Source organism: Peromyscus maniculatus, chromosome 8 (assembly GCF_049852395.1).
Source record: "Peromyscus maniculatus bairdii isolate BWxNUB_F1_BW_parent chromosome 8, HU_Pman_BW_mat_3.1, whole genome shotgun sequence".
In the NCBI taxonomy this organism is placed as follows: domain Eukaryota; kingdom Metazoa; phylum Chordata; class Mammalia; order Rodentia; family Cricetidae; genus Peromyscus; species Peromyscus maniculatus.
In genome coordinates this window covers 94,513,665-94,539,594 of record NC_134859.1, presented here as the reverse complement: position 1 = coordinate 94,539,594, position 25,930 = coordinate 94,513,665, and the positions used below count along the sequence as shown (strand labels likewise).

Sequence of the window (25,930 nt, the reverse complement as noted above, 5' to 3'; positions counted from 1 at the left end):
AAAAAAAAAAACCCTGACTAAAAGCAATTCAGAGGAGAAAGGGTTTTGTAGCAGAAAAGTCACGGTAGTGGGAGCTTGAAGCAGCTAACCTTATCATATCCACAGTCGGGAGCAGAGAGCATCCAATGCAGGCAGTTGAGCTCGCCTCCTCCTTTCTCATACAATTCTGGACCTGCTGCATAGGGAATGACACCACCCACAGTGGGCTGGATCTCCAAGACAGTCCTCCACAGACATGCCCACAGACCAACCTGAATAGACAATTCCTCAACAGAGGCTCTCTTCCCAAGTGATTCTAGGTTGTATCAAGTTGACAATTAAAAGCTAAAGAGGTTAGAAAAATGTCTCACCAAGAAAAATCCTACTGCTCGCCGGGCGGTAGTGGCACATGCCTTTAATCCCAGCTCTCAGGAGGCAGAGCCAGGCGGATCTCTGTGAGTTCGAGGCCAGCCTGGTCTACAGAGTGAGTTCCAGGAAAGGAGCAAAGCTACAGAGAAACCCTGTCTCAAAAAACAAAAAAAACAAAACAAAACAAAAAAAAAAAAAAATCCTACTGCTCTTCCAGAGGACTTGCGTTCTATTCCTAGCATACTCACAGTGGAAAATAACACAAGATGAATCTTCAAAAAAAAAAAAAAAATAGAACTGACCATCGCAGCATTTGAAAAGGATTTTCCTTCAGCTTTGGCTCTGCTCCTGATGGCAGGAGAGCTGGCAAGCCTGTGGCTCAAGGCAAGCATGTGCCTTTGGCAGGTGGCTGCCATGAGTGGCACTCTGGAAGTTTGTTTGTTTGCGTGGTGCTTTTCAGTCAGCAGGATGGGTTGGGGAGAGAGGCAGGCATGTGATGCTGACGACAGAGCCGCTTCCCAGACTCTCCAAACCCTCTGCGGCCTCATCAAGATGCTTCAGAAACTCAGGCCCTTTGTGCTCCTTCCAAATGCCGTGTCTCTGATTCAGCATCTCTCAGAAACCTTAGATCTTAAATTCACTGTTCTGCCAAGTTTGGGCAATCTGTTCCTTCAAGTCCCAGGATGGCACCTACCTTAGTTCATCTTCTTACGCTGTAGCCGAAAACCACAGACCAGTTAATTTATAAACAAGAGACATTTATTTACTCCCGGTCCTAGAGGCCAGGAAGTCCCCATGATGCTGACATCTGGTGAAGGGTTTATGCTGCTTTACACTTGGTAGATGGCAAGGAAGCCATGCAAGGCCTAGGATTCCTCTGTTTGCTATGTTCACGTTTTTAAAGCATTTTTTGGCACTCCATCTGGGAGAGGGATAGCAATATAAGCCCTAACGCTTAACCCATTCTCCTTCCAACGGGGAGTCAGTACCTGTGTTCGTCTTGTTGCTGTGACAAAACACCAGACACTGGTCTGAAGAGATGGCTCAGAGGTTAAGACCACTGGCTGCTCTTCCAGAGGACCTGAGTTCAATTCCTGGCAACCACATAGTGGCTCACAACCATCTATAATGAGATCTGGTGCCCTCTTCTGGCCTGCAGGCATACATGCAGGTAGAACACTGTATACATGATAAATAAATATAAATCTTACACTCCCCCTAAAAAAAAAAGCACCCAACAAAAACAACTTAAGGAAGGGTTTATTAGGGCTCAGAGTTTGAGAGTGCAGTAAGTACATCATGGCAGAGAAGATATGACCACTGGGTATGAATGATCTGGTCACATTGCATCCACAATGTGGGGGTGTGGGGAGGAGGGGGAGCTGGTGCCCAAGTCAGTTTCTCCTGCTCTGCAGGTTGCCCTGATCCTCCCGCAGGAAGGGGACTACCCACATCCACAGGGAGTCCTCCCACCTTGGTTAACTTAACCTAGGAATGCACTCAGATTTGTTTCCATGTTCGTTCTAAACCCCTTCAAGTTGACAGTCCAATTTAACCGGTCCAAGGTCTTTCAGCTTCATCCTGCCTGATGGCATTCTGCTACCTGGGGAATCAAGATGGCCTTCTGGAGTGGTCACCGGTATTGATCACAGCACAACACAGCTGCACTTGTCCCCCGAGGTTGCTTCAGAGTTGAGAAGAGCTTTAGATTGATCCTCATCTAAGTTCTTCTTCTAGTCCACGGCTCTGCGGGGTCGGCAGTGGTACACACACACACACACCAACAACGAGGCCTGACCCACCGATTGCCTTCCCTACTTCAGACTTCAAGTCCAGCTGTTCGGCTCTTATGTCAAAAATATCCAGGGAAGAAGAGATGTGTCTCTTTGTCCTTGTGATGAAGGGGCTCTGAAAAAGACATACAGTCACTAGCTCACAAACACAGGCCTTCGAGGGCTCAACAGATAAATCTCTCACTAGCTTGCCAAACCTAGCCTTTGAGGGTAGGAAGCTGACTTTTGAGAAAGTTAGAGGCCAATGTGAAGGTGTTTGAATCAGCTCTATTATTTAATCTGAACAACCTGAAAAATAGATGTTGCCCCCATTTTATAAGAGCACTGAGGCTCAGAGGACTCTAAATAACTTGCTGGAAATTTCTGGAAGCCTGGATTCAGACTTTAATGTGCAGTTGCAGAGAAGACTCAGTGCTCTTGCAGAGGACCTAGGTTTTGTTCCTAGCACCCATGCCTAGTGGCTCACAGCCACTCCAGTTCTAAGGGGTCCTGACTTCTGGCCTCTGTAGCTACTGCGTGGCGTGGTACACGTACATACACAAAGGCACATACACATTAAAAAAATTTTTGTTCTTGAGACAGGGTCTCACTCTTTAGCCCTGGCTGGCCGGGAACTCACTATGTAGACCAGGCTATCCTTGAACTCACATAGGTCTACCTGACTCTCCCTCCAGAATGCTGGAATTACAAGCATGCACCTTTATGCCCAGATAACCTACACATAAAATTTTAAAAAGAAAACAACTCTTTAGGGCTGAAGAGCTGACTCAGCAGATAAGAGCTCTTGACACTATTTCAGGCTGTCTGGATTCGATTCCAAGTGCCCACATAGGGTGGTTCACAAACACTTGTCACTGTCATTTCAGAGGCTCCAATGCCCTCTTCTGGCCTCCAAGGTCACTGCACTCACATGCACAAGCCCACATTCAGATACACATATATACATAATTTTAAAAATAATAAACAATAAAATATTTTTTAAATAGAGCAATAGAGAAAGACACCTGACATCCACCTCTGGCATCCATGCATACACACAGGCCCATGCATACCTGCATACACACAGGCCCATGCATACCTGCATACACACAGGCCCATGCATACCTCATACACACAGGCCCAGACACACCTCCATACACACAGGCCCATACACACCTGCATACACATATGCCCAGATACACAAAGAACATCTGTGAGTCTCTGGTTAGACTTTTGATTTAATAAACTTGAGCTGTCTATGGGTCAGATTGTATATTCTCATTATAGGTCAGGGCCACTGATGACCCTTTATACCCTGTGTCCAAAGAACACTGCTAAAGTCAGAGTGGGTGAGGACAGTCTCAAAGGCGGCCCAGATTCAAAGGTTGTGCCAAAACCCATTTGGGTCCTACCTGACTTCCTAAATGGAAGAGCTTGGCCCAGGGGAATTAGGATGCTGTTTCCTGGCCTCCTGTCATTACACAGTATAAGAGGGGTTTCTTTCTAGTGTGTCCTTGAGTAATCTTGTTGACTGTAATTAGCAGTCATCTTGAGATCTGTGTCAAAAGGAACTGGGTTACATTATGTAACAGGGTGCTCAGGAGACACTGTTTATCATGCTAGAACTGGGAACCAGGCCCAATACTGGGAACAAGAGGAATTATGGCCCTTCAGTCTTCAGGCAGCTGCTGATCACGAAGGTCAGGGACTTCCCAGGCCTATGAGGAGATTACCTCTCACCACTGCTCAGATCATCCACCCTAACCCCTTACTACATGGAGACGAGGGAGTCCTGAGTCATTATCCACACACGCATCTTACCTAGCCTTAAAACCATGTAACAGGGGTCTTCTCAGGTAACTGACGACAGAAATTGGGAGCATCCTCAGACTACTGGCTGAACCAGGAATATGAAGCCTCCCCCGCCCCATACTGCTGTCATGGAAGACTAGGGGAGAGGCTGGTGAGGTGGCTGTATGGATAAGGGAGCTTGCCACCAAGGCTGATGACCTGAGTTCAATCCCTGGGACTGGCATGGTGAAAAGCGAAAACTGACTGCATCCCCCACCGTGATTTACTGTTACTACTGCAACAGGGCCAAAGCAACAGGACCGAGTGGCCATGAACCAAAACTCCTGAGGCCATGAGTGGGGGGGGGGGGGGGGGAGAAAACACTTCTTGTAAATAGTGTAACTCTGATATTTTTGTCACAGTAATGAAAAACTGATTCATATACCTGCCTACCCAGAAAGTCAGTGTGTTCACTGGCTTGGACTCTCTCTTAATCACCAGGTCTTCTTGTTTTAGGATTTACAGATCTGGCTCTCCGATGCTCCCTTCTGTTTCCCAGAGGTCAGCTGACGGGCCTTGCAGTCACTCTGCTGTTTGTAATAAGCAGCCCCATCTTGTATGGGGCTCCAACTCAGTTCACCTTATTAACACAAATTAAGGCGTCATGGAAGGAAGGGCCTCCTGGTGGATAATGAGACGGTCCAGGCTCAGGAAATTCCAACAACCACAGGAGCGCCATCCTAGGAACCACAGACACTAGGAACCACAGACAAGGGCCAAATCCTTTTCTCATTACGTCCCAAGCATTAAGTGGAAGTGTGTATGAAGCGCTCAGCACCGGCTCCGGTACAAACCTTGACCACACAGCTCACATGGTGATTTCCCTTTCTTCTGTCCTGGGCTCTCTTCTGACCCCCCTCACCAGTGGCCCTTTAGTTTTGGGGTTTTTTTTTCTTATTCTTTTCCCTGTCCTCTAGAAGGAATCAGTAGTGGTCTTTGTGGACTGTTAAATTCTTTTGTGGTGTTTATTCAAAATTCCCAATCTCACATGCTCTCTTCTTAGCGTGATGAGTTTTGAATGTTTCTGGCCCTAAATTTTAACTGGGACAGGTGTGGAACACATGCTGAGACACCCCCACCATGGGAACTTGTGTCCTCCAGCTTCCTACATGCCAGACAGAACTTAAGAGCGAACTTCCTCCGAGCGCACCACTTTGCAGGGGAACAGCATAAATCGCCGTCTGGGGTACACTCTGGTGCCGAGCGCAAAGGCTAAAAATAGCGCTTCGTGCGTTAACTGGTAACAAGGCAAGAGCCGACCCTTCTAGCCACTTAGGCTTTCTCTTTTCCCTTTCGTAAACTATCGAATCACAGCTGACCTTTTCAGCCAAGTCATCACTTAGTGCTCAAGTCCACATGCTCCAGAAGCTCCTGGGTTGGATTTTTGTTTAAAAGTTTCTTTGAACTATAGACCACAAACCCGAGCATTCACTCATTTTGAGGGTACTGTTTTAGTCATAGATCTGAGCCAGCGAGATGGCTCAGTAGGTAAAGGCGCTTGCTACCAAGCCTGAGATCTGAGTTTGATCTCTGGGGCCCTCGTGGTGGAAGGATAGAGCCAATTCCTGCAAATTGTCCTCTGACTTCCACACTTGCACCATAGCACATGTATACACACACACACACACACACACACACACACACACACACACACACACACACGTTAGATAGATAGATAGATAGATAGATAGATAGATAGATAGATAGATAGATAGATGATAGAGATAAAATGTAATTTAAAAGTGTATTAACAGATGTGTGTAACTGTCACTACGATCAAATTTTAAACATTCTCATCACCCTAAAAGGAAATGTTTATATGTCAACTGTCACTCCTGTATTCTGACCCCCACCTCTACCCCAACCCTGGGAACCCACTGATGTACATTCTCTCTCCATAGAGTTCCCTGACCTAAACATTTCACATGAATGGGATACTTAACATCCTCCTCTGGGGCAAGTGTTTATGGACCTCTTATAGATAGGATTGAAGTTCAAGAAAACACTAGACTAAATTTTAGGCTAAATTTCTTCCCATTAAAATGGCCGAAATACTGGAAGGAGGAGGATCCCAGTATTCTGAAGACTGAGGCAAGAGGATCACAGGTTTCAGACCCAGTGTGGGCTACACAGCAAGACCCTGCCCCAAAAAGCCAACTGCAAACAACATTGGAAGGTGTGTTAGTTACCTTCCTCATCACTGTGACGAAACACTTGACCAGAGCAACTTAAGGAAGGAAGGATTTATTCTGGCTCCAAGTCAGAGGGCTCAGTCCATGGAGGAAGGGCGGGAAGGCGTGGTGGCCAGACCATGAGGCAGCTGGCCACATTGCACTCACAGCTGGGAAGAAGAGAGAGGTGGATGCTGGCACTCAGCTTGCCGGCTCCTTTTTATGCGGTCCTTCCCACCTCAATTAACCTACTCTAGAAAATTCCTTACACACATGCCCAGAGATTTACCTCCAAGGTGATTCTAGAAGCTGTCAAGCTGACAATCACTCTTAACCATCACCTTGGAATGACCTTGGTGGAAAGTTCCAGCATGTAGGGGGAAAAAAATCTAATACGGGATTTGTGTCCTGTCCATTCCTTTCTGCTATGGGGTTGAGTATTATCATTACATAATATAGCAATTCCTGGCTGGGGTTCCCATTTAGCCTTTTTTATATTTAACATTTATCAAAAACTTTTTTCAATTAGCAGAGCAAGCCCCTGTTGGTTTTTGTCCTTTGTGGTTCTGACTGAAAGTGTAATTAATCATGGAGACTTTATATCTCAGTTTATGTGACTAATAGTATTGCTGCCAAGATGTAGGCTCTCCTGCAGCTGGGCCAAGATCTCCTGTGGGCTTGTCTTTGCACAGTCCAGATGTGAGTTTGATCGTAAGCCATGCAAGGACACAGTTTCCCATGAGCTACCCAAATGCCGAATCCCTCAGCGTCACCTCTGTCTTGGCTTGTCCCGGTGTGAGATGGCAATGCCTCCAGGTACTGCTGACCTAACAGAGGGGAAACCCTCTACAGATGTGCCAAAGGGAAGGGGTGGCCCGCCAAGTCCTGGGGAGACAGCCCTGGCACCAGCTTAGCCCTCTCGATATAGATGTGTTTTAACTGCAAGGGTTCGCTGTACCATCTGCCTGGCCTGGAGAATGCCAGCGGAGTCCAGAGCCAGAGACTTCACTATGGATGAATGGAGAAGCCCTTGGCCAGAAGAACACATCGTGTCACACATCTCTAGGCACCCAGCTCCCGGACTAGAGGGGCTGAGTGCATCTGTCCAGGCAAGAGTCTTGCTTCTGAGAGTTTCCATGTCATCCAGTAGAACCAGCTGTAGCTAGAGTGGTGCTTGAAGCTCCCTGACCAAGTGAGTGACCAGGCAGTAAAAGAGACCTCATACATCCAGATGACTAACCTTGTTAAGAAAACAAAACAAAATAAAAAACAAAAACCTCTCTAATCCGATTCGAGTGTGAAATGTTGTCCACAGGTTCATGGGATTGAACACTTGGTCCTCAGCTGGTAGCAGTGTGTTGGGGAGGTTGTGGAACCTCACCGAGGCCTTACCCGTCTAAGTAGATTGCTAGTGGGTGAACCTTAGAGTTATAGCCACTTCTGGTTCTGGCCTACTTCCTCTGCCTCTTGGTTGGCCAATCTCAGAGGAACCTCCCACAGCCATGCCTCTCCCGTCATGATGGACTGAGATACTCTGAAACCATGAGCCAATACAAATCTTCCCTCCCTTAAGCTGCTTCTAATAGATACTGTATCATGTGACAAGAAAAATAACTTAGACTCTTCTTGGACCCTTGATATGGGTTTAATGGTGTCCATCTGAAAAGTTCTAAAGTCGGGAGACTGAGATAGGTAGGCATCCATTAGTTCCCGTACAGCCTGGTCTACATAGTGCGTTCCAGGATAGCTGTAGCTACATAAAAAGAGATTCTGTCTTGATGAATAAATAATCTATCAAAGTCTTGCCTGCGATGCTTCCGTATGTGAACTGAGACGAGAGAACTGTCGTAGGTTAGGGTTATTAGGGTGGACCCCATTTCATATGACTGATGTCCTTTAGATGAGGACACAGAGACAGAGCAGCACAGAAGGAAGACTATGTGAGCTCAGAACATTGTGATCACTCCCGAGGTATGCTTTATTAGCCAAGGAATGTCAAAGATGGCCAGCAAACCCCTAGACGCTGAGGAAGAAGAAAGCTTCAAGAATAACACTTGATCTTGGATGTCTGCCTCCACACCGTGAGACAGCAAATCTCTGTCATCTAAGCCCTCAGCCTGTGGTCCTTCCTTAGAGCAATGCTGGGACACCAAACACCCCAGGGCCCCTTCAGAAGAAGAGCTCCCCAGGCCCAGCTTGAGGGATTCTGGAAAGAACAGACAGCAGGGTCTAGTGATGACTTTCACACCAAAACAATCTGCCTTGCTCTCTAAGAGAAGGTGGAAAATGCACTATGTCTGGGCACCAAACACTATCATATGACCTTGGCCTAGGCCCAGGCCATATGTCTCACCAATAAAAACTTGTGGTGCAGTAGCGCAAGTGTCGGCCCTTCTCTTGAGGCAGGGTGTGGTGGTGTAACCTATCCCAGCACTCAGGAAGCAGAGACAAACAGATCTCTGTGAGTTCCAGCCAGCCTGGGCTACATAGACACAGCCAAGGCTACATAGTAAGACCCTGTCTAAAACAAAACAATACTACAACCTTCTCTTGAAGTGTAGACCAGGAGAGGTACCAGCTTCCAGAAAACAGGGATGTTTAGGCAGCCTGTCACTCCCCAGAGAAAACCTTCATCCTGTTGAGTGGTCACGTTCATGTTTGAGCTCATTTTCCTACACAGTTTTGACTACAGGATTAAGGCTAGCCAGATGGGCCGGCAGCTGCCTGCCTTTCTTCAGCAGGCCTTGGCGAGAGCTGAGGAAACTACATGATAGCCTGTCTCGGGCTGTTTGGGCTTCATGGCTGTGTCCCTCTGTGACATCGCCCAAGCATCAGGCACTTTCTGTGTTCCATGCTGAAAAGGGCAAGTTACAATCGAAGCCTTGCAATGACACCACAAGAGAGTTACTTAAATCACCATTCCGCCATGTGGATCTCTTCTGACTCTGCTGGGATTTCAGATGAAATATTCTCTCTTCCTGAGGTCATATCTTTCTCCATCCAGATTGCTGTAACTGTGCATGGGGTGTCTTTGAAACAGTCATCGTTTCTTTCTTAATTATGGAGGCTGGAAAATTAAGGCTCTAGCAGACTTATCCAGGGGAGACAAAAACTAACGTCTCCTCACCCCAGAGGGAGCACTGGTAACAGATCAAAGGAGGGATCCACCCAAATCTCTTAGTTGGCTGGGGTTACTTGGGGAATGTGGGTGAGGAGTTACTTAGAGGGTGACTCAAAGGCAGCTTGCACCACCAAAGAGCTCATCCCAGCATGGTGTTGGCTCTCGAAAGCTACATTTGGAACTCCCTGCACAACTTGCTCTGAGCTGCGCTGGCGGCGGAAAGGGCACCTCTCTGCAACAGCTGTTTCTGTTTACAGAATGTTGTAACTTTCTGTGTTCCTTGAGCCCTGTAAGTTCCTTGAGTTTCCTGAGTTCTGTATGTTGCCTGGACTTCCCCCTCCAGGAGGGAATGTTTCAATTCAGAGGAAATGGCTACACAGAGGTAGGGAGAGAGGTCCAGTACCTGGTTCTGGGTGGTGCCTTCTTGTCCTCACAGCAGAAGGGACCCAGGAGCTCTCCAGAGGCTGTTGCCTACTTCTTACTATGGTTAAGTCTCATCAAAGAATGGGGTGGGGTGGGGAGGGGAGGCGTGCATGGAGGGCTGAGCACCTGGGCCCAGGAGTGGGGGACAATATTAGACAGGCTGCTGATCATTTCTGAGTTTCAAGTTCCTCATCTGCTTGTATCTAGTAGCAATGACTATACTTCAGGAGGTTCTGAAAAGCTGAGTGCCCAGACCCTGCCCAAGTCCAGTTAGAGTTAAGCTCTGGGACCTTGACTTTGCTCAGCCTGCACCTCTTCCCTGAAAGTTTCTGTCATGTTCTTGAGATCCTGAGGATGTTCTGGACATTCTGGCTTCTGGTTCCTACAGGAGGTTGTGAGTTGAAACTGGGCAACTCCAATCTTTGCCTCTGTCCCCAAGTGACTGTCTCTTTGTGTCCTCTCAACTGTCTCTTTCAAGGACACTTGTCATTGGATCTAGGGCCCATCCATTTAAGCCAGGATGATCTCATCTAAAGCTCAATTACATCTGCAAAGACCTTGGTTTCCAATCACATTGGACCCATAGTTTCCAGGGACGAAAGCATGTACTTAACAATCCTTTGGGGGAATCACCAGACCACTGCACAAAACTTTCTTTCAGTATATTAGACTCTAGCAGTCAGGAGGCTGTGGCAGGAGGATTGCCATAAGTTCAAGGCCAGTCTAGGCTACAGAGTGAAACCCTGTCTCAAAAAAAAAAAAAAAAAAAATCAAAACCAACAGCTTCTTAGTTACACTACAGTGAAGCATTAGATCCTTTTATAAAATGCTAACAACCTAGCCAGGCGGTGGTGGCATGTATCTTTAATCCCAGCACTCGGGAGGTAGAGGCAGGCAGATCTTTGAGTTTGGGGCCAGCCTGGTCTACAAAGCAAGTTCCAGAACCACTAGGGCTACATAGAGAAACCCTGTCTCCGGGAAAGAAAAAAGTAGTACCTGATGTTTTTTGTTTGTTTGTTTTTCCAAGACAGGGTTTCTCTGTGTAGCTTTGGTGCCTGTCCTGGATCTTGATCTGTAGACCAGGCTGGCCTCGAACTCACAAAGATCCACCTGGCTCTGCCTCACAAGTACTGGGATTAAAGGCATGTGCCACCACGGCCCGGCTAATACCTGATGATTTATGTGGGTGCACATGCACACACATGTACACGTGTATACACACAAGCACCCTTTTCTTGGCTCATTGCTATCCAGACACGTTCAGCTGATGTTCACATCGGATCCGGAGTTTGGATTAAAGGTGTGTTCCTGTGAGCCCTGCTCCTGTGCCTCCCCCAGCGCTTAGAATGTGAATCTCTAATTATAGGCTGTGTTTGAGATTTTCTAGATGAAATGATCAGCGGTAGATATGACACCAGACTTGGGGTGGGGCGAGGGGACATGCTGTTCCCATACAAAGCCCAATTGTTAATTGCTTTGGCATTGAGCTATTTAGAAAAAAAAAAAAAAAAAAAAAAAAAACACCCTTTTGGTGTTTAATTTTAAAAGCAAATGTGGCAGAAAGAACAGTGTGTTGTCGGGAAGGACCTGTGATCTGCAGGTGAACTAGCTGGTGTTTCTCAAGTCTTGGGTGGCTTTATCTAGCAAATTGAGGGCATGAAACCAAATTTCCGCTGTCCACTTAAAAAAGTCAATTCTTGGGTTGATGAGGCGTTCAGCAGGCAAAGCGCCTGCTGCCCGGCCTAACAGCCTGAGTTTGGTCTCCAGGACTGCACTGGGGAAGGAACGAGCTGAATCCTGTGTTCTCTTCTGACTTCCACATGTGAACCGCGGTGTACATGTGTGTACACACATTAAAGGCAATTTAAGTGTAAATTCCTACAGCTTTTCCCAAACGTCCTTTCTGACTCTGGTAAACATAAACTTCTCTTTCACATCTAGACAACTGTACTTCACAGTAGCCTGCTAAAATTTCAGTTTAACTTTATTTACTTTGGGTGGTTTTTTTGTTTTGTGGGGGGTGCATTGAGACAGGATTTCTTTGTGTACCCTTGTCTGTCTTGGAACTTGCTCTGTTAACTAGGCTGGTTTTGAACTCATAGAGATCCCCATGCCTCTGTTTCTCAGAGTGCTGAGATTGAAGGCATGCGCCACCACTGCCCCACAATATAATTTAAAATTTTAATGGTGCCATCAAGAACCATACCTTGAGACTGGCTCAGTGCATAAAGAATTTGCCATACAAGTGTGAAGAACTGAGTTCAAATCCCCAGAACCCACAGATATCCAGGGAAAATGGTTCAAATCTGTAATCACAGTGCTCCTATGAGATGGGCAGTGGAGACAGAAGAAGCCCCAGAAGCTTGAAGGCCAACTAGTCTGGCTTATACAGCAGGAAAACAATGAGACTCTGACTGAGAAGACAGAAGATGAGGTCTGACACCCAGGGTTGTACGTACACACACACACACACACACCCCTTGGTTGAAGCATCTCTGTGGTTTGGCTATGTGAACAATACTTTTCTAGTTTCATTCTGAACTGATTTTTTTTTTCTTTTCTTTTTTTTTTTTCTTTTTTTGAGACAGGGTAGCCTTGGTTGTCCTGGAACTCACTCTGTAGACCAGGCTAGCCTCAAACTCACAGAGCTCCTCCTGCCACTGCCTCCCAAGTGCTAGGATTAAAGATGGTGTGCCACCACCACCACCACCGGGCCTGAACTGGATCTTGCAGGAAGACCCTGCATTTCCCAAACGCTTTGAGTTCTCCCCTTTCATATCACTATGTCTTATTTAATTCTTGAGGATTGTGGGTCTGGAATGTATAGCCACAGTGTGCCAGAACAGTGGTTATGAGCCCCTCCATGCTCCTGGGGGTTCACATTGTTATGAGGGTGACCACAGAACCCCTGGGCTACACACCCAACTGGGTCCTGAAGCAAAAATAGCAGAGACAGGCAGAACCAGGGGCCTGCTGGGGAGAAGGAAGTGTAGGGAGAAGTTACTATCTGGAACTTGAGCTGGCCCGATGGCTCAGTGGTCGAGAGCTCTTGCTTGCTCCTGCAGAGAACCCAGGCTTTCATGATTCTGGCAGCGCTCACCATCTGAGGCACATCCCAGCCGAGTGTTGTAGTTTATCTTAAGCTGACAGGGCCACAGACTCCCAGGAGAGGAGGGGAAGGGGAAGGGCTGAGGCTCGGCCTTATCAGTGTGAAACATGGCTCTGACCCCAGAAGGAACCAGAGATTATTTGCTCTGAGCCGAATCTGAGTGACCATGTCTTGCATGGGCCTGGGGAGATGTCTCAGTGGTTAAGAGCGCTGGCTGCTCTTCCAGAGGACCCAGGTTCAGTTCCCAGCACACACATGGCCTCTGAAAACTGTAACTCCAATTCCAGGGGATCTGACTCCCTCACACGGACGTACATGCAAAACAGCAATACACATAAAATAAAAATATATTAAAATTTTTTTTGTAAAAAGTCTTCCACCATGAATGCCATTACATGAACAGTTTATAATCCCAGAAAGTCATAAGTTTAAGGCATTTTCCAAATACACTGGTAGAAACATCAGGTAGACGGGTTACAGCAAAACAGGGAGATCTCTGCTGTAGTCTTTGATGCTATCTGAAGACATCCTTAACTTTGGGCTTGAAGGAAACTAGTGGTCTGCTAAAACTACATTCTGCAGGCTCTGGATGACAGCAGAGGGACAGCAGGTCAGATTGAGAAGTGTGCAGTGAATATCTATCAAGGACACTGAAGGTAGCCCCAAGGTAATGGTGGTTCCTGAGCCACATTATTCTGACGCTCTGTAATCATGAGGTTCTCCTCAGTGAATCAACTCGGGAGAACTTCAGGTCACAGCTTCAACTCTAAAGTGTGGGGCTTGACCTCGGAGGCAGTCTGTGTTTCCCGGGGAAGCATGGGTATGTGATGGGGGTCAAGGGCAGCCTGAGAACGCTCTTCAGAGGCATCCCTAGGTTGCCTGAGTTGTCTGTCACCTGAGTTACGAAGGCTGAGCTGCCACCACCCCAGCTTCTGGGCCCATGTCTTCCCCTGTCTGCTTCTGTGTGTGTTCAAATGTGGGGGGTGCACATGTGCTCATGCAGAGGTCAGAGGAAAATCTTGTATGTCGGTTTGAGACAGCTGATCTGTAAGCTTTCCACTACCCCCCTTGGCTGGCCTGCAATGGGATGTAGACTAGGCTAGCCTCAAACTCACAGAGCTCCTCCATAGTGCTGGGATTAAAGGCACAGCTTAACTATAATTTTTCTTTAAAAGAAAGAAAAAAATTGCAGTGTCATAAGTCTAGTTTTTAATGACTATATTTGACATTTATATTTAATGTTAGTAAATAACTAAGCCAGTTGTTGTATGCGCCCATCTCTAAAATTGGAGTACATATAATTTACTTTTTTTGTTTCGATGTTGATCAAACTCAGGGTCTCACGTGTGAAGCAAGCAGTCTGTCACTGAGGGACACCCCCAGCCCTCAATCTCTTAAGTAGTGTCTAATGTGATGGGTTTTTATATGGCTGCGTAGCTACCACCATGTTTCCTTTTCTTCATTTCTTTAAATCTGCGTGTGTGCGTGTGCGTGCGTGTGTGCGTGCGTGCGTGCATGCGTGCGTGCGTGTGTGTGTGTGTGTGTGTGTGTGTGTGTGTGTGTGTGAACATGGAGGTCAGTGGACAGTTTTCAGGAGCCCGTGATCTCTCCTTCCTGTGAGCCAGGGTCTCTCTTACGTCTCCACTGCACAGAGTAGTTCAGGTCACCGGCTCTGGAGCTTCCGGATGATTGTCCTCTCTGCCTCCTTCCCATCTCCCCATAGGTTTGCTGGGATCAAAAAGCTCACCACCGTATCTGGCTTTTTATGTGGGTTCCAGGAATGGAACTTGAGTTCTCAGGCTTGCATGGCAAGTGTTTACCCGCTGAGACATCTCCCCAGCCTCTCCAGCGTGTTTTCTTTCTCTTCTCGGCCACCAGTGTCTCCACAATCTTTCCTCATTCCAGTTCCTGGGCACCATTTTTTAGACAAAGTTCAGGTAGCCCATGCTGGCCTCAGACTCAGTATGTAGCTGAGATGATCTTGAACTTCTGATCCTCCTGCCTCTGCCTGCCAAAAGATTGTAGGCCTGTGCTGTCTCGCAGCTCTAAAGTTTTAATATACGAGTTCGTTCGATGTATCTCTTCTAGGATCCTAAACACTTCAAGTCTGAGAAGACAGGCCGGGGGCAGCTGAGAGAAGGCTGGCGGGATAGCCACCAACCCATCATGTGCTCCTACAAGCTGGTGACCGTCAAGTTCGAGGTGTGGGGCCTTCAGACCCGAGTGGAACAGTTTGTGCACAAGGTGAGTGATCAGCCCAGTTCCTGCATCATTGCCAAGTTGAACTGGTAGCAGGTACCAGAAAATGCTTTTCAGGTGAAGACTTATTTTCTATATGGGTGTAATTTCCTCCCACTGCTCAGTGGAGCAGTTTTATATATGACCTCTTGTTCTGTGACCTCCGAATCTATTGGATGAGTCTATTTGGGAAGTGGGACTCACAGAATGTTCGGCTGGCTCTGGCAATCAGGCTAATCTACCTCTAGGTGGGGGCACTTGGCAAGAGCCCAGAAGGCTTATCTCCGGGCACAGCTGCCAGGGATAATTGTCCCTTGGAAGAACTTGCATACGTAGGCACCAAAAGTAGAAGAGGCCCCAACAGGCAGAACAAGAGCTCCAAGGGAGCTCATTAGGGGCACACCTCAGCGCTCTGCTCTGCATTGTCCCCTTAAAGGATGATGAACAAGTTTGGAGCACAGATTCTTTTCAATTAATTTGTTATTTTGTGTGCATTGGTGTTTTGCGATGGGTGTCGGGTCCCCTGAAACTGGAATTACAGACAGTTGTGAGCTGCCACGTGGGTACTGGGAATTGAACCCAGGTCCTCTGGAAGAGCAACCAGTGCTCCTAACCACTGAGCCATCTCTCCAGCTCCCTGAAGCGCAGACTTTTAACTATGCCCTCACTTTGGAAAACAGATTAACTTTGGTGCAGGAACAGACCTAATGCTGGCACAGTTTCCTCAGGGTCTCAAACACAACTCTTGTCCACGTGACTCTAAAATAATGGGACTTGAGATGCGGAGCAGTGACCTCTGTAACTGCTTTCATTTCCATGAGGATAAATAATCATGCAGTGAGATGGCTCAGTGACAAAGGCCCTTGCTGCCAAGCCTGACGACCTGAGTTCAATCCCCAGGACCCACATGATGGAAGGAGAGAACTGATGCCCATGAGTTGTCCTCGGACCACCATACATGTGTTGAGGCTTGTGTGAGCATGTGTACATACAGCAATGAATATATGTTATAACTTTTTAAACAGCTGGGCAGTGATGGCTCACGCCTTTAATCCCAGTACTCATGAGGCAAAGGCAGGTGGATCTCTGACTTCAGGGCTAGCCTGGTCTACAGAGCAAGTTACAAGACAGTCAGGCCTAGACAGAACAATTTCTCAAAAAAGACCAAATAAATAAGTGAGGTAAAAAGAAAATCTGTTTCTTAAACAAATACGTAAGTGATTCCCAGTGTCACAGAGGCTGGGGTGTGGCCCTGTTGACAGACTGCTTGCCTGGTGCACATGCAGCTGTGTTACAGCCTCAGTACTGAGAAACCAGTCATGGTGGTGCGTGGTTGGAATCCCAGCACTCTGAAGGTGGAAGCAGGGAGATCAGAAGTTCAAATTCATCCTCACTTGCATAGTGAGTTCAAGGCCATCCTGGGCTAGAAGATGTTTATAAGACCCTGCCCCCACACATACACAAAAGAACAAAATACTTCAAGTGTTTTTCTCTACATTTTAGAAAAATTGGCTCTCTGTTTCTCTACTAATGACTAACAAACAATAGCTTTCCAGAATTTCTTTCTCCATACTGTTGTTTTTCCTTCAGGCACTGGGTTTTTCTTACGTAGCTGAACCTATCTGCAGACTGGGGTCAGGACAGTAGCAAGGTGGAGATCTTACTGTACTGCTGAGGCTGGCCTAAAGCTCCTCCTGCCTCAGTCTCCCCAGTAGCTGTGATTTACAGGTGTGCATCTAGCATCTGACTATAAAGTATCATTCCTGAAGTTAGAACTGTGGAATCGATGGCCACCTCCCAGACCCTTCACCACCCAGGCTGGCAGTAAGAGCAGGCTCTGTGATGGATCCGGGGGCCTTGCGATTTTCTTACCTGAAAAGCATGTAGTTCTCTGCTGGGCTCCATATACAGCCCACCAGCCAGAATAGGGAATAGGGTGAGGTGCAGAGCGGTCAAGTTCAGAGACTGCCCTAATTGTGTTTCCATTGATGTGATAAAACATCCTGACAAAAGGAAACCTGGCCGAGAAAGAGTTTGTTTTTATTTTAGCTTACAATTCCCGCTGCAGCCCATCATTGTGGGGAAGTCACAGCAGCATGAGCTTGAAGCAGCTAGTCACATCACAGACACAGCCAAGAGCCGAGAGAAATAAATGTTTGCATGGTTACTGCTCAGCTCACTTTCTCTACTCATACAGTTCAAAACTTAAACCTACAGAATGGTGCCACCCACAAGGGGCAGGTCTCCCGCACAGCAATTAAAGCAGATAATAAAAATCCCTCATGCTGGGCATGGTGGTGGACACCTTTAATTGCAGCACTTGGAAGGTAGAGACAGGCAGATCTCCATGAGTTTAAGCTCAGCCTTGTCTACACAGCACATTGCAGGCCAGGTAGGGCTACATAGTGAGACCCTGTCTCAAGAAAAAGAAAAAGAAAAATCCTTCACAGGCATGCCCATAGGTCAACCTAATCCGGGTAATTCCTCATTAAGGCTCCCTTCCCAGGTTAGGAGTGTGTCGAGTTGACAATTTTAATTCAACCTCACAGAGACCTCTTGTTTCTGTGTCCTGACCTTGGTTATTAAGCAGGAAGACAATCACAGAGTAAATATGCTGCAGTCAGATTCCATGGTCTGCATCATCCTCTGAGTCTTACTTACATTCTCTCCCCACCTGTCTTTCCCTCCCCCCACCTCCATTCTCTCTCCCTTTGCTTCTGTTCTTTTGAAAAAACTTTTAGATTTATGTCTGTGAGTGTTTTGCCTGCATGTATGTATGGATGGACACCACAGGTATGCCTGGTGTCCACAAAGTTCAGAAGAGGGTGTCGTATCCCCTAGGACTGGAGTAATAGGTGGTTGTCAGCTGCTGTATGGGTGCTGGGAATCCAACTCAGCCCCTAAGCAAGAGCAACGAGTGCTCTTAACCGCTGAGCCAAGTCTCAAGCTCCTGTTTTTATTTTTTTGAAGGAGGGTCTCATACAGCCCAGCTTGGCCTCAAATGCACTGTGTAGCCAAGGCTAGACCGGAGTGCCCAAGTGCTGGAATTACAGGTGTGCGCCACCACACTCGCCTCCTTCCCTCCCTCATGTGGTAGAGTTGGTTTGGTTTTGTTCCCCCAAATCATCTCCTTGAACTGGAGAATCAATGTAGTGGTCATGCATCTTACTTTCTGTCTAAAAACATGTTTAAAACGCCCAGAGCTCATTGCATTGATTTCCTTGATGACGACTTGGGCTGGTTATGAGAACCCATTTCTTTAAAATACCTGTGAGAATGAGGCTTGGGTCATATGTATTCCAGTCCTGTGCCCAATTCCAAACTAAATGAAGTGTTATAGCCCCCCACCCCCAACACACCTGCTCTGCTAATGAGGGAGTATTTACATGGACTGAAGGGGGGGAGTCTCTAAACACCTTTGTTTTTTAAGAACCTATTCATAGTAGGGGGATGGTATTCCAAAGCCAGCCATTAACACATTATTGAAGCCTTGTTACCAGCCACAGCTGTGTTGTGCTTAATATGATAGGATGGATTTACAGTGCCTTTATGCTGTTCTTTTGATTTCCATGAATTTGACACAGTCAGCACTCAAGTGTGTATGGCTGCATGGTATTTCTTAGATGCTTTACATGTCTTCACTTCCAATCATAAAAGGGCCTCACCAAATACCCAGAGGCCTAGAGGAATAAACACTTCATTAGAAACGCTTCCCTTGTTTCTGCAAATCCACCCAATTAAAACCCTTTGCTTATCGAAACACACTTCAGCCTTCCATGAGAGGTTTTTGACAGTCACTGGATTTGTTTGGCAAAAAGAAAAGAAGGAATGCTGGAGGCAGTCTGTGAGTTTCCAAGAAATGTAATAAGGAATATTTATGGGCCGAGGAGGTGCCTTGAGAGGTAAAGTACTTGCCGCCTGAGCAGGAAAACCTTCAGTTAGGATCCCCAGCACCAACATAAAAGCTAGATCTAGGCATGGTAATGCATATGTATGTGTAAAAACACTAGCTCTGGGCAAGTGAGGCTGGGGGACCCTTGGAGGCTCATTATTCAGCCAGTCTGCCAATTGGTGGTTTCCAGGTCCAATGAGAGACCTTGTCTCAAAAAATGAGATGGAGCCTGGCAAGATGGTCCAGTGGTTAAGGCACTTACCACCAAGCCTGATGACATGAATTCAGTCCTCAAACCCATATGGGGAAGGGAGAGAAGTTGCTTCTGCAAGATGTCCTCTGTCACATATGTGCTGTGACATCACACACACACACACACACACACAGAGTCTCTTCTTCAGCTTTCCATCCCAATTTCCCCATAAGAAACAATTGCAGGTATCAGAACCTGAGTTCAGACTACACATATCTATTACTCCAGCTCTGGAGAACAGAGACAGACAGATTCCAAGAGTCAGCCTGCTCAAGCTTTGAGCTTCCAGTTTACTAGGAGACCCTTGTCTCAAGGCAATAAGGCAGGGCGCAAAAGAGGAAGACACTCGGTGTCCTACTCTGACCTCTCCACGGGCATGCACATCTGCCTACAAACCCTACACACACCATACACACAAATACACAGAAAAAGACAAAAATAAATAAATAACCTGTCTGTGAAACAGGTGGTTCCCAGTCCGGAGGATCTTGGCAAGTGTCGGTGTCTTAATCCCTCTGTCCATATGTGCGGGCAGCCAAAGGCTGACATGCACAGATGAGGTGTTTGCTCTTTTCTTTTGGTAAGCTTGTGTTTATTATTATTGCCTGGGAGAGTGCCACCGCATGCCCTGGAGGTCAGAGGACCAGAGTTGGTTCTCTCCTTCAGCCATAGGTAGGTCCCAGGGATGGAGCTAGATCATCAGGGAACACAGCAAGCACCTCTGCCCACTGAGCTACCCAGTGTTTGCTCTCGATGAGCCCTTTTCCATACTTAGCGTAAGTGAATGACTCAGTCTTCTGTGTGAGTCAGGCTAAAGGTGTGCACACACTTCCGACAGCTTCTGGACATTCATTCAGCACTAACTGGAATGACTTCTCTAGGCTAATCACCCTGAGATTTAACTAGTACAGAGCCTACTTTTTCTTTCAAGGATGGTATATGTGTTGGTGGAAACGAACACTTTTCTGAGTAGCAAAGATTACTGTCTTAGTGACTTTTCTATTGCTGTGAAGACACACTGTAGCCAAGGCATCTTACACAAGAATGTGTTCAATTGGGGGCTTGCTTACAGTCTCAGAGGGTTAGTCCATGACCTTCATGGCAAGGAGCATGACAGCAGATAGGCAGACATGGAACTACTGCAGTAGAGGATTGTTTACATCTTATCCACGAGCTGGGGGCAGAAAGAGAGCTAACTGGGATGGCATAGGTCTTTGAAACCTCAACCCCAAAGGCCACACCTCCTAATCCTTACCAAACAGTCCTACCAAATGAGGACCAAGTATTCAAACCTATGAGCCTAATGGGAGTCATTATCATTCAAACCACCACAATCACTTAACATTCTCTTTTCTCTGATGGAATATCCCCCACATCTTGTTCCTCTGGGATGCTCATAGGCTGAAGCAGGTGTGTTAGGGGTATCAATAAGACTTTACTTTGTTCCATTTGGAATTGAGCAATGATTGCATGTGACCAAGATCATCCTTAGAGTATGTAAGACACAAGGTAAGTAAATATCCTGTAGGCTTGCTTAATTTTCATATAATAAAAAGAAAAAATAGTGAACTATTATTGAAAGAGATACAGGACTGGAGAGATGGCTTAGTGGTTAAGAGCACAGGCTGTTCCTACAAAGGACAAGGATTTGGTTCCCAGAACCTACATGACAGCTTACAACTATCTGTAACTCCAGTTCCAAGATTTCTGACACCCTCTTTTGACTTCCTCCTATACTACATGCATGTGATACATTTACATGCATGCAGGCAAGACACTCATACACATAAAAATAAATAAATAGATCTTTAAGAAAGAAATGATCCCAGCACTCGGGAGGCAGAGGCAGGCGGATCTCTGTGAGTTCGAGGCCAGCCTGGGCTACCAAGTGAGTTCCAGGAAAGGCGCAAAGCTACACAAGAGAAACCCTGTCTCGAAAAACCAAAAAAAAAAAAAAAAAAAGAAAGAAATGATCTCGGCAGTGGTGGCACAAACCTTTAATCCCACCACTCAGGAGGCAGAGGCAAGTGGGTCTCTGTGAGTTTGAGGCCAACTGGTCTACAAGGTGAGTTCCAGGACAGCCAGAGCTGTTACACAGAGAAACTCTGTCTCAAAAAACCATAAACAAGAAAGAAAGTGGCAGGGGGGGTGCGGGACTAAGATATTTTGTATTACTTTACTTTATCGTTATTATTTGGAACCTATCTGTGTAAGTATGGAAGAGGGGGCTTCTTGCCCATCCATACTCTTATGAAGACCAGAGGATGACATCTGACCATGTCTTCAACTCTCTCCTCTCTCTCTCTCTCTCTGTCTTTTTAAATTTTCTCTTTAATTATTTTACTGCATTTTGTTTATCTGTTTGGTGGGAGAGGAGGACATCTGAGTGCCATGGTGCATAGGGAGGTCAGAGGTCACTCTGTCCTCTCCCACCACCATCTCGACCAACTGAGACTCAGGGACTGAACTCAGAAAGGCAGGCTCGGCAGGAGGCACCTTTACCCTCTGACCCGTCTCACTGACCCCAGCTTATGTTTTAAGAAAGGCTCTCTCACTAAAGTTGGGGTTCACTGACAAGCCAGACTGGCTGGCCAGAGAGCCCCTGGTGAACCCCCATTTCCACTCTCCCCAGCACGCCCCAGCTACAGGCATACATAACACCTCTAATTTTTGCATGGGTGCTGAAGACACAAACTCAGGTCCTCATGCCCACACAGCCAGCCCCTGACCCCCTGAGCCGTGCCTCCAGCCCCTCACCCCCAGACATCCTTGATCACAGCTGGTGTTATTTCAACCTCCTTCTCTTCCTCTTCAGGTGGTCCGAGACATCCTGCTGATTGGACACAGACAGGCCTTTGCATGGGTTGATGAGTGGTACGGTAAGTCAGATGACCCAGAATAACTTGGAGAACAGTTTCATAACACGTTGACTCGGTTTTCAGTACACCCCGCTTCAAGTGTAACCTAGGACAGCAACAAAGGGCAGGTCACCGCTTCCTGTATTGGAAATAGCTCCGTCCGGTGAGCCTGATAGAGATGTAATTATAGAAGCTTGGTCTGAAATAACCACAGAACTATTGACCAAGTAGGACCTTGGCTTGATCATCTAGCGTATACATGGGGCTCCATTGTTCTCTGTGGGATGGACTTTAAACCCTTCCTAATTTATCCCAAACTTCAACATTATCTGAAGCATCTTATTGAGTAACAGTCCCTTGATGCGGGGGACACTTGAAACAGACTCTCATCGCATATATACAATTTCTCTACAATGTCAAGGACAGATGGAGGCTTTGGTGCCTGGATGATCCTAATTGAAAATGTTGTTCTGGCTTTTTGGTTTGGGTTTTGGTTTGTTTTTCTTTAATGTCACGGGAAGATGTTAAACTAGATCTGTACATTGTCAGTAAATGAAAACAAGGTTTGCTCGGTACCATGATGGATGGACCGCCCTCCCTGGATGCTCAGCCCTGCGGCTGTATGGACATGAGACCTCTGCTTTCCCCGAACCGGTCATCAGGTTGCTTGTGTCCTTGGCTATAAATAGAAGCCAGCATGCCCAACCAGTGACTTAGAATGGAGCTGACTTTATGTATCTATTGTCCTAAGTCACATTATGTGTACTGGGTGTAACCTAGATTGTGGTTTGGTCTTTTTCCATCCTTATTCTACCCATGCCCTCAGTTTCCACAGCATCAGGTGACCCCCTCCCCGATCCCACCTTTAAGAGAAAGGCTACATTGGACAGAATGGGTGAGGGCAATGTTAGTCATTCATACTGCCAGCTGCTTCTCAGTGCTGGTTTAAAAGGCATGGTCCTCTGAGCTATAGACTCGGTTTGTTTAGTTTCATGTTTCCATTTTCCCAGATCCACACCTGCTGAAGAGTAAGCGCATCGTCCTGGTTTGCCCAAAATGCCCATCACAGCTCAGATCTCTGTGCCACACCCCCACAGGATGTTTGTCATGCACTACATAGTCAGGAAGGTTCTCCAGGTCCTGTCTTTCATGAAGCAAGGGGATGGAGAGGATTCTGGGATTGTTTCCTCTGGTCCTTTGAGTGTTTTTATTTTGTTATTTTTGTTTTTTTGTTTACTGGGAAGCAAGTCTCAGGGGGAATACGGACCTTTTCCCAACACCCCCGCCCCAACACACACACATAACACACACAAAAAGAAAGAAGAAGGAACGAAGGAAGGAAGTGTTGGTTAAATGGCGCTGCTCCTGGCTGGCCACCGCCTGCGGCAGCCATGCCAACAGAGGAAAGTGCTGGAGGAGGAATCACAGCCATGGTTACCTTTTTAGAGCTTTATTGGGGGGGGGAAGAGGGAGGGGGCAGAGAGAGAGAGAGAGAGAGAGAGAGAGAGAGAGAGAGAGAGAGAGAGAGAGAGAGAGAAAGGAAAGAGAAGAAGGAGGTCCAGATGGAAGGAAGGAGCAGAAAGGAAAGAGAGGGACGCACAGAGGCCCCACCCGCTTTTTAGGCTGGGACACCATTGCAGGCTGATGATATAATTAAGGACAGAATCCTTACAGGAAGGACAGACAAACAGGTGACATAATGCCTAGCCTCTCTTGGTGTATACTTCTCTGAGCTCATGATTCCCTTGTTGCCAATTCCTAGGAAATATCACAAGGACAGTCAACGAGGAAATGTCACTAGGCTAGGCCTGCATTGATTAGAAGTTTAATCAGCCAGGCAGTGGTGGCGCACACCTTTCATCTGCACTCAGGAGGCAGAGGCAGGCGGATCTCTGTGAGTTCGAGGCCAGCATGATTTACAGAGCGACATCCAGGACAGGAACCAAAACTACACAGAAAAGCCCTGTCTGGGGGAGGGGGCAGTTTAACCAAAGGACAGGTACCTGGAAGACCCAAAATCTGTCACCTTGATGACCAGGAGGCAAAGTTCTCAACTAGAGTTCTCTAACACCAGAATGCTACTGAGGACTTCGCAGGAAATAAATTTTAAAAGGAGGGCTGGACTCTGCTCAAGGGGGCAAGACACTGCAAGCCTGCCCTTCAAAAAGGAGGGTTTGGGGCCAGCAAGATGGCTCAATGGGTCATTTGCTGCCAAATTGGTGACCTCAGTTAAAGGTGAAAGGGGAGAACCAAGTCCACAGAGGTGTCCACTGACACCCACACAAACCCCGGGATACACATATCATGGATGCATAGAGAAATGAGTCCACAGAGGTGTCCACCTACACAAACCCCGGGATACACATATCATAGATGCATAGAGAACCGAGTCCACAGAGGTGTCCACCTACACAAATCCTGGGATACACATACCATGCATACATAGACAATAATAAAAAAAAGAAAGTTTATTTTTTTTTTTAATGAGAAAAGAGATTGACAACCAACCAAAATGAGAGTGAGTATCTGGTAAAGGAATATGGAGGATGGACCCTGATTCTTTTCCATCTCAGCTAAGCCTGCAACCAGGAGGTGATGACTTAAGGGCATTTAATTAAGAGAGAGAGAGACTTGCCTACCACATGCAAGGTTCCTTTAGAATTCTCAGGTTATTACAAGAGCCTGAAGCTAGAATAATATATTAGATGAAACACAGGCTCCCCAGTCCAAAGGTCTTTAAGAATTCCTACTTATTTACTCAGGATGAGTTAGAGGAAGACATTAACAGCTCAAGGAGTCTATTGATCACAAAAGTCTCTTCGTGTCTGAGTTGTGGTTGAAAGGCATAGGCTTTGGTGGGTGTAGACCATCAGGGTGCCTGTCCACCCCAGAGTGGCCTCCACCCACCCCCTGTGTCCACAGTCCCAGTCCCAACCAAAACAGGAAGCAGCCTTTTCAGGCAGCAAGGGATCCGAGAACCACACCATCTATTTGGTGTAAACTCCTGCAGACCTCAGCAGCCCAGCTGAGCTGCTGGCCTGGAACACAGTGGCTCCTTCATTACCTGACACAGACTCTCAGGAAATTAAATGAATAGAAACAGGCCCTGCCACAGAATGTCTCCTCAGCCACTTACTGACTCAAGGTCGTGCAGGGAACTATGGGTCTTTCAGCTAGATGGGTGTGTTATTACCAAGGCAAAGTCCAAATCAGGATAACCCTTCAGTTAGGGTACCTGTGGTTGCTTTTTTTCCTTTGGTCTAGTTCAGGCCGTGAGGCCTTCATTAGTAAACATGGACAAGGTCCCAAGTGAAGAAACCTCTTCTGGAGTCTCTTACAGTTCTGGTTCTTAAAGCGAGGTCCCTGGACCTGCAGCCTCTGCATATCTGTTAGAGATGCCCATTCTGAAGCCGCTAGCCCTCTGTGGTTCTGGTACCCCTCCAGGTGATTCTCAACTGTTGGCTCACAGCCTGTGATATAAGCCAGACTGGCTTGCAAGGACAGCTTAAATAACTCATGCCAAATAGAATAGACTCGAAGAATCATAGACATCTTCAGGGCCAGCCGCTAAGCTCTGGTACCTTAGAAGAATTAGAAGAAAAAATAAGTACCCCCCCCCTTTATACAGATGTGTTAGGAAAGGGTCTCTCTCCTGGGCAAACTCAGCAGGTGCTATATTGTTGGGGCTGGGTTTGGGCGCCATTCACCTCCTGAACTGTATGTTTGTGCAGTACATACTGTCCATCCTTCAGCACCATCCAGGACAGCCCTGGCTGCCTCGCTCTCTTTCAAATTAGCCCCCCCCCCCATCTCCAGTGCTTAATCATGAGTGGAGAAAAGACATTGTCAATGATGGTGATCTTTTCTCGCCCGAGGATTTATTTCCACATCTCG

The 25,930-nt window shown here is 46.9% G+C and overlaps 1 protein-coding gene across 1 annotated transcript in view; it reads left to right on the top strand.

Moving 5' to 3' along the window:
• Positions 1-25,930, top strand: part of Pitpnc1 (phosphatidylinositol transfer protein cytoplasmic 1) — a 283,056-nt gene that overhangs the window by 240,862 nt on the left and 16,264 nt on the right. The window contains exons 7-8 of the mRNA XM_006970483.4: positions 14,884-15,039; positions 21,994-22,057. Of these exons, the coding sequence (XP_006970545.1) occupies positions 14,884-15,039; positions 21,994-22,057 (220 nt within the window). The remainder of the gene's footprint in view (positions 1-14,883; positions 15,040-21,993; positions 22,058-25,930) is intronic.